The sequence below is a fragment of the Podarcis muralis genome, chromosome 1, assembly GCF_964188315.1.
Source record: "Podarcis muralis chromosome 1, rPodMur119.hap1.1, whole genome shotgun sequence".
Lineage (NCBI taxonomy): Eukaryota > Metazoa > Chordata > Lepidosauria > Squamata > Lacertidae > Podarcis > Podarcis muralis.
The window spans coordinates 21,650,007-21,662,076 of NC_135655.1; the positions used below are offsets into that span (position 1 = coordinate 21,650,007).

General features: G+C 45.1%; 1 protein-coding gene across 1 annotated transcript; it reads right to left on the minus strand.

Moving 5' to 3' along the window:
* Positions 1–303: 303 nt before the first annotated feature.
* On the minus strand, positions 304–10,124 carry LOC114590635 (cytochrome P450 2C19-like). The gene is made up of 9 exons (XM_077924474.1): positions 9,898–10,124; positions 8,188–8,350; positions 7,167–7,316; positions 6,234–6,394; positions 3,790–3,966; positions 3,290–3,431; positions 2,270–2,457; positions 1,640–1,781; positions 304–1,298 (listed from the first exon to the last, which is right to left on the minus strand). The coding sequence occupies exons 1-9, from the start codon at positions 10,078–10,080 to the stop codon at positions 1,117–1,119; spliced, it is 1,488 nt and encodes a 495-aa protein (XP_077780600.1). The 5' UTR covers positions 10,081–10,124; the 3' UTR covers positions 304–1,116.
* Positions 10,125–12,070: the final 1,946 nt, after the last annotated feature.

Below are 12,070 nucleotides of genomic sequence, written 5' to 3' on the forward strand. Positions count from 1 at the left end.
CATATGCATATGAATGGGTAAGAAAAATAAGAATGACCGCTCCCCGCTTAAAACGGGGGGCGCCCTTTGCGTGGACGCGTGCAGCCCCTAGATCTGGAGCGGCTCCAACAGCATAGGCTTGGCCTTGCCTTCCCTCAGGTGGGATACCTGGAGGTCTCCGCCTACCTCAGTCATTTGCCCAATCCCACCTGGGGGAAGCGCTGCCAAGGAGACCAGGCCAGGTAGGGGAGGGATTACCTGCCCACACAATAGAGGGAGGATCTTACCTGGGAATCCTCACTTGGCTCCAGAGCTTCTCCCACCCTACCCACCCTCAGTTAATGTCTTATTTTGCAGGTTAACTTTTCTTCACAGGTTTCGCAGGTTAACTTTTCTTCACAGGTATGCAGGCGCTGCTACGTTAAAGTCGCTGTTAAAGGGCCAGAAAGGAATTTCCCTGCATTGGCAGGTTTCGCCTTTCCCGTAGCAAAACGTCACAACTTTGGTGGTATCAGGCCTTGGGCGGAATCCTTTAGTCCATCTTCCTCTTTGCGGCGGCGATACCAGGGTTCCCCGTTAAAGGGGTTTCTGAAGGGAGGCTTTGGCCGTGCGCCGAAAGGTTGTCATTGCTCTCCCCTGCGGCGGCGGCGTAACGGGGGCGGCTATCTCTGCTTGAACATACGTTCTCCAGAGCTGGCCCATCCCCACACACACACTGGACAACCCTGATGCTCCCTAGGTCCCCGGCTGGGGACTGGGGAGGGAGAACGCCCAATGCCTGAGCCAAGATCTACCCACATTTGAAATTTAATAAAGTTGTGGCCAATTTAATCCCATAGCACGTTGTCTCGAGTCGTTATTCCACATGACGGGGGGACCGCGGGGGATCTGGGGACTCCGCCTGTCCACGCAATGGGATTTTTGTGTGTGACTAATTTCTAAATCCTGCTATTTGTCCATTGCAATAATGTCTTCAACGTGAAATAGTCTCTAGCACGATCCCCAAAGTAACATTTCAACAGTCAGGTAAGAAGATAGGGCTCCACACGTGAGGAGATATTGTGTTATGGGTTTTTTGAACAAAGAATTGCCAGGCTGCGACTTTTCCACATGTGCAGCCCTCCTGAGGCAGGCTTTTCAGCGAGGGACAATGCAGAGCTGATAGGGCCGAGGGAAGTTGCCTATGCTGCTCAACACCGGTGTGAGATTGATGTCCTTGGGGTCAATGATGGACTTCAGAGTGAAGTTCTGTAATATGGTGGTCAAGAACAAGAAGATCTCCATACGGGCCAGACCTTCCCCCACACATATCCGCTTCCCTGCAAAGGAAACCCAAAGTGTAAGATGCATAACAACCACTTTGGCTGTTACAGAGAAAATAACAATCATGCCAAAGGAGCAAAGGTGCTGCTCCAGAACAGCTCCTGGGAGAGTCACTCTTTCCACCATTTCTTTTGCTTCAGCTGGCCACAGGAAAGGTGCAAGGAGTTCTGATGGACCCAGAAGCCTCTGCCCCTCTCTTACAAACTGGGAGCCCTTCCAGTTTAGGCTGCAGGAGGAAGGAGGTGCCCCCTCATTGCCCCGACACCAGCCGATTAGGGAGACAGGAAATACCTGAGCTGGCCAAGACTGCAGCCTACTGGGGAAGCAGAGATCTTACCTGCTGAGAAAGGCATGAAATAGTCGCTCTTCCTGAAGGTGCCATCTTTGTGCAAGAAATGTCCTGGGTCGAATTCTTTGGGGTTTGGAAATTCTTTGCTGTCATGTAGCACAGACGTCAGAATGGGATATATGGTAGTACCCTGCAGAGAGTGTAAAGAAATGGGCTGGATGGCCATGACACCCAACGAAAGCATAAAATTGACTCTCACAAAGGAATGGTGTGGGAAGGCACTAACAGGAAGGAAGGTACTTTGTTGATACAGAGAAGAACGGGGCAGCTTCAGAAGACAATAGGGGGTTTCAAATGAAGTCCAGGCCTGAAGATGCCCAGCTACACTATAGGAGTTGGGCTAAACTACTTCCCTTGCTTGTACATAAGAAGAGAAGAAAAGCTCTGCTGGATCAGTCCAGTGGCCCCATCTGGTCCAGCATCCTGTTTTCATGCTGTCCAACCAAATGCCCATGGGAAGCCCTTCAACATAATCTAAACAAGACAGCACTCTCAATTCCTGTGGTTTCCACCCACTGGTATTCAGAAGCATGCGGCCTCTCACCATGGAGGTAGAATATAGCCATCATGGCTAGTAGCCTACTATTATTACTACTTAGAGCCTTGAAAATAGCTGACCTTTGGAATGACATATTGTCTGAACGGTGTATCTTTGAGTACTGCACGAGGGACGCTCAGTGGGATGAGGGAGATGAACCTCTGGATCTCATGGATGACAGCATCTGTGTAAGGCATTTCCCCACGATCTGCCATGCAAGGACTTCGTGATCGGCCAATAACTCGGTCAATTTCTTCATGCACTTTGTCTGTAATGGGAAGAATGAGGTTTAACACCAGTGCAGGAAACATAGAAGCAATTGAAATTCCATGGGAGTGCCTGCCAGCCCCTGCACATTTTGGGAGCTTTCAATGTTTTCTGATGCCAACTTTCTCTTGACTCATCACATTAACTCAGACAAATTATTGTAGCTCACCTTCAGTAATCCATCCGTAAACAGGGAAACATAGTATAACTGCAATTATTTATATATTAATTCAATTTCTATCCAAAAGGAGCCCAGAGGGACAAAAGCCTCCTCTTTAGGGAAGTTTTAGGAGCAAGTGATGGTCCAGCTTAGAGGGATACCTATTGGAGGCACTGTCCTGCAGTGATTCTGATCCTACCTGAGGGCCTTTTGACCCCTGGCCCTTGTGGTTGTGCCTTTGTGGGCTACCCTTCAGGCTGGCACAGAAAGTGCAGCTGGTGCAGGATGTGATGCCTTTGTCTAAAGGATCTGCACTGGCTGCCAGTACACTACTGGGCCAAGTTCAAGTTGTTACTGTTTGTATATAAAATCCTAGGGTTTGCAATATGGTCAGCTATAAGAGCTCATCCACACGTCTGTTTTTGCTGGGATTTCTAGGCACAGGTCTGTGATTTCTAGGCATGGGTCTGACCATTTGGTCCGTCCCCCGTCCCCCCGTTTTCTCCAGGAAAGTCTTCTGTTTACTGCTGATGTCCGTCAGCGATGATTAACATTCAGCGATGAACAGTGGGTTTTCCTGGGGAAAGTGGCAGAACAACAACCTCTTGGACCTGTGACACATAAATCGAAGAGAGAACTAGAATAATAAATACTAACATCACATCCATTTTACCTTGTATCTCTGGGTATTTGAGGAGGATCAGGAACCCGTATCGCAATGTGGTGCTGGTGGTCTCTGTTCCAGCCACAAACAAGTCAACTGTGCTTATGGCCAAGTTTTCAATGGTGAAATGGGATGCACAATTACCTTTTTCCTGCAGAAACACACAACACAGTCAGTGGAGTCAACTCAATTATTCTGAGTACAACATAACAAGAATTTAACTGTGTCACTGGGACCAGCTCCCTTCCCAAGACACATCTTATCTCAAGTCTTTTTATAGCTCGTTCCTCTGGACATTCCTTGCCCGGAGGGCTAATCATTAGAAAGAACTTCCCACTTACTGCAGGAACAAGTTAGCAATGGGAAATGAATCTACTCCAATGGGGTGTGGACAGGAATTTCTTTCCTTGGCATTCCCCACAAGAAGCTGGATGGAAGTCTGCTGGTTGGGAAGCTTCAGGAGTGGAAGGAGAACCCACGTGGAGAGTTCTGTGAGTTTTCATGATTACCTGATCCATTTTCATAAGGAAGCAGTCGATAAAATCCCGAGGTGAGCTGGGGTCCAGAGTGGGCTTGTGCTCTTCAACCTCCTCCAAAACAAACTCTCTGGCTGCCAAGTTGTTTTTCAGCACTTTGTGGTGGGGCCCAGGGATGCATTTCATCAAAGAAGGGAAGATGTTGTAGAGCTAGAAGAAACACCACAAGAGACCCTTTGGCACCAGCCTCAGTCAGGGTTTGTACACACTCAGGCTTCAGTATAACGTTGGCCACTGTTGCCTTGTGTGCATTTCAACTCTGTGGTCCACACACCAGCATTTTCACTACCAATGCCTCCCAAATCTTTGTAGATGTTCCCCATCAGCTGTCTTATATCATTATTTAATTATTATTATTTATTGAATTTATACCCACAGGTCCCAGGGTGGTTCGCAGACTAAAATAAAAATATAGAACCACAAAATGCACAATCAAAATAAGAACAACAACCCAATTACCCCCCCCCAAACCCACACGTTAAAAGGTATATACTGAATGAGACCCTTGGTCTCTCAAGGTCAGTAGCGCCTATGCAGCAGCTCTGCTGGGTTTCATTCAGAAGTCCCATCCCTAACCAGGGATGATACTAGGGATTGACTCTGGGACCCTATATAAACAAGCCAAATGCTCTAAAACTGAGCTATGGGATTACATATATATCTCTAAATGTAGTCTGTTTCTCCTACTGAAACCAGTCCGTGTACACATCCCTGGCTTAAAATTCAGCAAGGCGCAACATTTCATAAGAATTGGCAGGTTAGATATCGATTGTGACTAACATCATGTATTCACACCTTCTCAAACCATTAGTGGAAGCACATTGGATGCAGAGGCAATGGTAGTGTGTATACATCCCAAGTGATTAGTTCCGGTTACAGTATTGAGCCTGTGGGTTTTACTCGTTAAGCTTTACTTCCTATTCCACCGGGCTGCTGTTGAGTTAAGTCAAGCCTTGGTTATTAGATCGAGGTACTGGTATTGTATGCTCCGGCCTTGATTGGCTCTCCAAATTAAAAACATAAGAAGAGTCTATTGAATCAGGCCAGTGGCCCATCCTGCTGTCACAGTGGCTAACCAGTTGCTCATGGCAAACCTGCAACTAGGACATTAACAGAAATATTAAGAGGCAGAGGCAGTAGCTCTCGGGGGGCCACCAGGGGGCACATTGGAAGATGGCCGACAATAACATCTCTCCGACCCACACGAGGTAATTAAGAGGCTGCTATGGGAAGTATGCAGTCTTCCTGGCCCCCCCAAGGGGATGGGGAGGACTGCCTTGCCAGCCGTGTCCATAATTCACCCCCGGATTCGAAAGAAGGGGGTGCGGACACTTGGCACAAGCCCTTGTGTGAAGTCAGCTCTTCCTGGACGCTGTCTCCAATCAGCGCACTGGTTGCTTTAGCTCGAAACATATAATTGGAAATATATAATTGGAAAGAAGCTAAAGCACATACATCAAGCGAAGATTGGGAGTTAAGACTGCTGATTAATGGATCTCTGGGAGTGGAGCGACGGGCGGGACAAATAAATCAAGTGATGAATCACCATTAAAAGACTGGTATGTTTGGTGCGAAACAGAAAGGTGGGTGGAGGAAAAAACTTTTCTTTTTCTTTGCCTTATGTGAGTATTAATAACCCTCCACCCCAGTAAGAAGAATCGTTGCAATTTATTAATGACAAGCAGGAATTCAAGAACTGTGTGGAGTGAATTATTGATCAAAGAGAGGATTGGTAAACATCGGAGAACGGAGGAGAACGGAGGAAAGTTTTATGACGCAGTTTCAAATGGCGTCTTGCTGAGACACGCTTGCCTAAGAAGGACGGGGGGAGGAGGACCAGGGTCATTGGAATGTGAATGCTTATAGGGATGTGATCAAGACCTTGGCAGAGCCCTCTGAGATATGTCTGGCAAGCCTGGGAAAATTAATGGACAGACCGAGGGAAAGTCTCTTTACGGAGGTGTGGAAATGGCGGCTGTCCTTATGTGATATGATTTTTGGAGAGTGTAAAACCCACACAGAGGATGTTTGTTTTCAACCCACTTGTGAAGATTATCAGAGATCGCAAAGAAAGGAATATATGATAACAACAAGAAGATGAGGAAAGTAACAAAGAGACTATCTGGACAGAACTGGATAGAATTGTCTAATTAAAGCAGCAATATAAGTGATGTTTGGACACCTTTTCGGAGCTTGAAGTATGGGTACCCCCAACAAAAATTTAAAAATTTGGCTGTATAATTTGGAACTAATGTGATTTGGAAATAATGTGATTTGATTGGCCTGTTAATAAAAAAATTAATAATAAAAAAAGAGGCAGAGGCAGTATGGGCCATGAGAAGCCTGGGAGAAAGACATTTAAACAGCAGGAAAATTTAGACTTTGTGGGAAAGGGCCTTTAAAAAGATGGCACCTACCTGTCCCCAAGGAGAGCTTAAAACCTGAAAGTTTTCATTCATTAAGCTCATCATGGATAGGAACTTCTTGTCATTATAATCGTATCGTTTCCCAAAGACAATTGCACAAATGACATTGGAGAGAGCGCAACTGAGCAAGTAGGTTGGATCCAAGGGCTTCTCTGGAAGGACAACAAAAAAATAATTATACAACCCCACTACAGGTTTTAGGCAATAATCTAGTCTGGAATTTCTGAGCTGCCATTTCCTGGCTCCTGGCCTCAGTGGTCAGACAGGGAGCTGCCTTTCTCACAATTCTGGAGGCATGGGCATCTTCAGTGGCTATGAGTGGTTTCTTCCAAGGACTTTCCAAGGTGCTTTTTTCCAGCTTCAGCCAATATATCCTTAGATAGGAAAGGGTGACCACAGTGGTGCAGGCCTTCGTGAACTCTAGACTAAAACTAGGGAATCTAAAGCACTTCAGATGCTGCTAGACTCTAACTTCTGGACCACTGATGACTGTTGGGGCTGAAAGCAGCTGGAAATCAACAATATCTGCAGAGCACTCTGCTTCAGGTTAAGAACTTTGCTTCAGGATAAGAACAGAAATCGGGCTCCGGCGGCACGGCAGCAGCAGGAGGCCCCATTAGCTAAAGTGGTGCTTCAGGTTAAGAAAAGTTTCAGGTTAAGTACGGACCTCCGGAAAGAATTAAGTACTTAACCTGAGGTACCACTGTATTTCACAAGTGTTTTTAGGCAATTTATTTGATTCAGTGTTGGTCACTAGTTCTGTGTTTTATGATTTTAATTTTTAATGATTTCCTTGTACCCACCATGATATTTCTTTATGAGTTGGTGGTTAATAATCTGTTGCAATGTACCCCAGAATCTGTTGTAATGTTTAAGGGGGTCTGCTTGATAAGCCTGTGTGGATGAGGGGCAGTGGCTACCCACCCTGAGTATCCTGGAACTTTTCTAGCAGGAACTGTGCTTCCTCCTGGATTCTCTCCTCAATACTTTTCTTTCCCATGCCAAAGTTGCGCAGGGTGGTAAGGGCAAAGCGTCGGAGCTGCTTCCACACCTCCCCATTGCTGAATATAATTCCTGGAAAGCAGAAGAGGAAATGGGCATAAAGGAGATGGATGGACTGAAAGGGAGAGCAGAAGAAGCAGGTTGGAAGAGCAGGAGCCTCAATGTTTCGATATTTATGTTAACTGATAATTCATCTCTTGGAGCCTGGGTCTCTCTCTGAAGCTGCCAGTATAATGAAGAAGCAATAGTTCTTGGACTATATTAACCAGAAAGAACTTAAAGAAAACAGGACTACATTGCTAGTTGTTTAAGTGAAATGTGTTGATTTGTATTTATTTACTTATTTGGTAACAAATTTAAAGATAGTTTGCAGTAACTTTGAAACTCTTTCTTGGTGTGGAGAGCTTACTGATTCACAAGATCCAGGCCAGGGAATTCTGCTCACATAACTCTCACACTTACTGCCCACACTAGTTCCAGTTACAGATAGGTAGCCGTGTTGGTCTGCCATAGTCAAAACAAAAAAAATTCCTTCCAGTAGCACCTTAAAGACCAACTAAGTTAGTTCTTGGTATGAAAGCACACGAAAGCTCATACCAAGAACTAACTTAGTTGGTCTTTAAGGTGCTATTGGAAGGAATTTTTTTTTGTTTTGCCCACACTAGTATTACCTCAGAGCATTATATTTAAAGGCTAGAGACTCATTCTATCCTGCTTTGATTTTTGATGCTTGCTCTAGACCAGAGGTGGAGCTAGCTGCTCCGGCACCTGGAGCAGCCTGCGTGGGCAGGGGTAAGCACCCGTGGGTGCAAGGCAGTGCGCGGGGACCATCCCGGGGGGTGCCGGCAGCAACACACATCCCAGGGGAGCGCCACCTGTTGCTTTATTTTCATGAATAGAGGGATTTACCTGTGCCCCCCCCCGGTCAACCAGTATAAAATACCTAATCCCTTGTTGACATCATCAGCTAATGGCAGGTGTCCCCTGGCAGCAAATTCATCTCCACGGTCAATCAGTGCTTCTTTCACTGCATCATAGCCATGCAGCACCACAACCCGTTCTGCTCCAAAATACATTGTGAACACAGAGCCATACTTCTCACCAAACTGGAAAAAAAGGACACACATCTAGGTGGGTTTGCGGGTTAGGAGAGAGTCATATAGCTGATGGAGAGCCCCGCTGCCCCCAGACTCACTATGGGCATCTGAACCACATGACTCTTAATAATATACAGAAGTGTTCTGCAGCTAGATCAGGCCAAAGGCCAACTAGTCCACGACTGTTATCACAGTGGCCAACACAGTTCTTCTGGGAAGCTCAAAAACAAGACCTGAGTGCAATAGCACGCTCCCCTCCTGCAGGTCCCTGGAACTGGTGGAGGTTCAGCATCATCACTAGCAGCTATGGGTAGCTTTATCTTCAATGAACTTTGTCTTAACATTTCTTTTAAATCATCCAAGTTGGAGGCTATCATCGCTACTTCTTTGGGAGTGAATTCCACAGTTTCAATATGCACTGTATGAAGAACTACTATCTTGCGTGTGTTGTTAATCTTCCAACATTCAGCTTTAACTGAAGACTCCAAGTTTTAGCTTTACAGACCCTTCATGTGTCCCTATTTTCCAGGGACATCCCTGATTTAGAGAAGCCATCCCAGTTTGATCCCAGAATGTCCTTAGGCTGTCCCTATTTTCATTGGAGAAATGTTAGAGGGTATAGAGTTATCCGACCCCCTCTGAAGGCAATCCTGAATAGGGAAGTGTTTTTTTGTTTAATTTTTAATGTTTTATTATTTTTTTATATATGTTGGAAGCTGCCCAGAGAGGCTGGGGCAACCCAGTGAGGTGTGTGGGCGATTGCAAAATTATCAATATGGAATGGGATGTCCCTATTTTCATTGGAGAAATGTTGGAGGGTATGGCATTATGAGAGAGGGGTAAGAGTGTTTTCCTGTCCACTTCCTCTATACCGTGAATATGATTATATGTTATATCTCACCTCACACTCATTTTTCTAAGGGAATTCTTACAGTATCTTCCAACCAAACACATTCTGGGGAAAATAAAGGAGCAGCTTTTCAATATACAAGAAGACTATGAACTCCACACTGTCCAGCAGAGGCTAAAAATGTTCAGAGGGCAGGGAGAATTGGACCCGCTCCCGCCCCCCATCTTTAATATAGTATGAAAATTGCACTATTGCTTTTTAAAGTTCTTTACTCAGAAGGGGGCTTTATGGCTTTTATTTTAAGCATAAAACAATAAAATGAGAATAAAATAACCCCCTTTCTGGAGTTGTGGGACCTGCTCAAAGTCCACCTCTTTTCTGTGGAGCCTTTGGGACAAGTCCCTGCTCCCCATCCCTGCTGATGTAGCCAAGCGCAAGTCCATGCCACTGAAATCACAGCGATTCTGCTATTCTTTTCCTCTGGTCTGGATGCCTCCCCTCCCTCTCTTGCCTCTCCTCTGTCAAAGTGCAGAGTCTGTTGCCTTATACTCTGCAAATGTGCCCTGCACCCAGATTGTACCATCTATAAATAAGCAAACTGACAATGGATTGTCCCCTTCCAAAACAGTCAGATGGAAAGAGGCTTGCAAACAGGTAACTGTCATCAACAGACAGCTGTTGAAGAAGGTGCTCATCTTTGGCTTACCTCCTGAAGAACCTGGGCCAGGTTGTTGGTCTTCAGCTGCAGAGCATTCCCTACGATGGGCAGTGGAGGTGGGCCAGGTGGCAGCTGCTTTGCATTCTCTGGCGTTCTGCTCCTGACTGCAAGGAAAACAAGGCAAGAGATACATATGATCATCAAAATGGTCACTGTCCCTAGAGGCTCCATGGCACCAGCTAACAGTGACTGAAATGACTCTAGACGAATTAATTTGCTTTCCAATTTTATATACTGAGGAGGTCACATATACATGGATTTTCACCAATAGGAATTCTAGGTTTCTCTGAGTAAATGAGATTAGCCATTAAGTAGATCAGGTTGTATAATCAAGAAATGAACTTCTCTGAACTTCAGTCTGTATCGTTTTTCTTCATTGATTCGTAAGGCAATGATAACGTTATTACTGTGCACAAGGTCTGTGATGTAAGACAACCAGGGGTTCAGGTTTTTTTCTGCCATACATTGTAATGTAGCCTTGAGGCAAATGGTTCTGCTTCTAAGGTGCTTTCAGGACCAGGTTCCTGCAGGAGAGCTTCTTGGAGGTTTCTTGCACCTCAGATGCCCACAAATGTGAAATGAAATTGAAATAAACTTGAAGGCAGGTCCATAATGGAGCTCAGCCGTAGCACAAATACATCCCTGTTAGGAAACCTTGCAGCTTGGGTGAATTAGACTGAGAAGTTTACACATAGTTTCTGGATTTCTACTGCTTTATTCATGCAGGAACAAAATTATCTTAGCAAGAACGATTTACAGGATGAGTAGAGATAAAAAGAGAGAGCAATAGCAGGCATCTTATTAGGAGAGAACAACAAAATGGTTCAGCTTTTACAGGTGGAGTTAACTTAGAAAAAGGCTACAAGCAAATGCTGGCTTGCTTGCTACACAAACAGTGCTCTTGTGTGGTTTAAAGTAATACATGCATTAGCTAGAGGTTCAGGAGAAGGAAGTTTATTTGCTTTCCCCCAACGATCCCATCTAGCACTACACACTAATGTGGACAGGACACACCAAGATAGATTTTGGAGACATAAACCTGGAAGTGCTTTTGTATTGATAAGACACACCATCATCGAAACAATGTGCCCTAGTGAGGACAAAACCATGATCACTAGTGTACATGGTGACACAGAACATTAACTTCTTGTTTTCATTTGAACTCGTGGTTCAGTTCATAAACCAAAGTGCACCAGATGTTCTTGCCAACAACTGTTGCTGCTCTGTGTGTTTTGAGTCAATCTCCTGTCAGTGCAGATCACAGAGGTTCAGCCCATTCTAGCCACAGCTGGGATACTTTATGGCTCCTCTGCAGAGAGAGGCCAACTCAGTTCACCAGAGTTCAGATTGCATAAACTGAGTTTCTTTGCCAGAGCAACTGGTGAGGTGGTAAAGCCTCTGCCTTACAAGCACATGGTCCCAGGTTCAAGACCTCGGTAGGGGCCTGAAGAGCCCTGTGACTCGGGATAAGCCAGCTTCATACATTCCGGTGTCAGGGTAAGGCACCATGATCTGATTATTATAAAGGTAGTACAGTGGTACCCCGGGTTAAGTACTTAATTTGTTCCGGAGGTCCATTCTTAACCTGAAACCGTTCTTAACCTGAAGCACCACTTTAGCTAATGGGGGCTCCTATTGCTGCCGGAGCACGATTTCTGTTCTCATCCTGAAGCAAAGTTCTTAACCCGAGGTAATATTTCTGGGTTAGCACCATAAGGTCCCAAGGCAGGTTACACAATCAAAAATTTCAGTATTAAGCAGTATAATGTTGTACCCCATTTACACCGCTTGATTCTATTTGCTGTCCTCACATGTGCAGGAGCCACACCACGGGATAGCCAGGCATCAAGCAGCCTCTGTGTGGTCATGGCTTGTCCTGTTGCAGAAGGAGAAGCCCATAGATTGGCCTATTCTCTAGCCAATTCCATTCATCTGCACCTATCTAGCGTCAGTCAGCATGAGGTTCCAATTATTTTTATTCAATCAATTCCATTAATGAACTACTTCCTAAAACACCTCAAAGCAATTTAACAACAACAAACAATCAACAAGAATATATATATATATATATATATATATGCATATATTTTATATGGGAAAACAATTCATATTAAGTAGGCTCCTGGCCTTCCTCTGCTATTCTTAAACTTTAAAAAAGAGG

What these genes read in the sequence shown, in the direction of transcription:
- LOC114590635 (XM_077924474.1), bottom strand. Translation starts at nt 10,080, where the DNA reads ATGGAGCCTCTAGGGACAGTGACCATTTTGATGATCATATGTATCTCT. An exon ending in TGATGTCAACAAGGGATTAG is followed by an intron (nt 7,317 to 8,187) that starts GTATTTTATACT and finishes TCTGCTTTCCAG; the next exon opens with GAATTATATTCAGCAATGGG. An exon ending in GACAATATGTCATTCCAAAG is followed by an intron (nt 1,782 to 2,269) that starts GTCAGCTATTTT and finishes CACTCTCTGCAG; the next exon opens with GGTACTACCATATATCCCAT.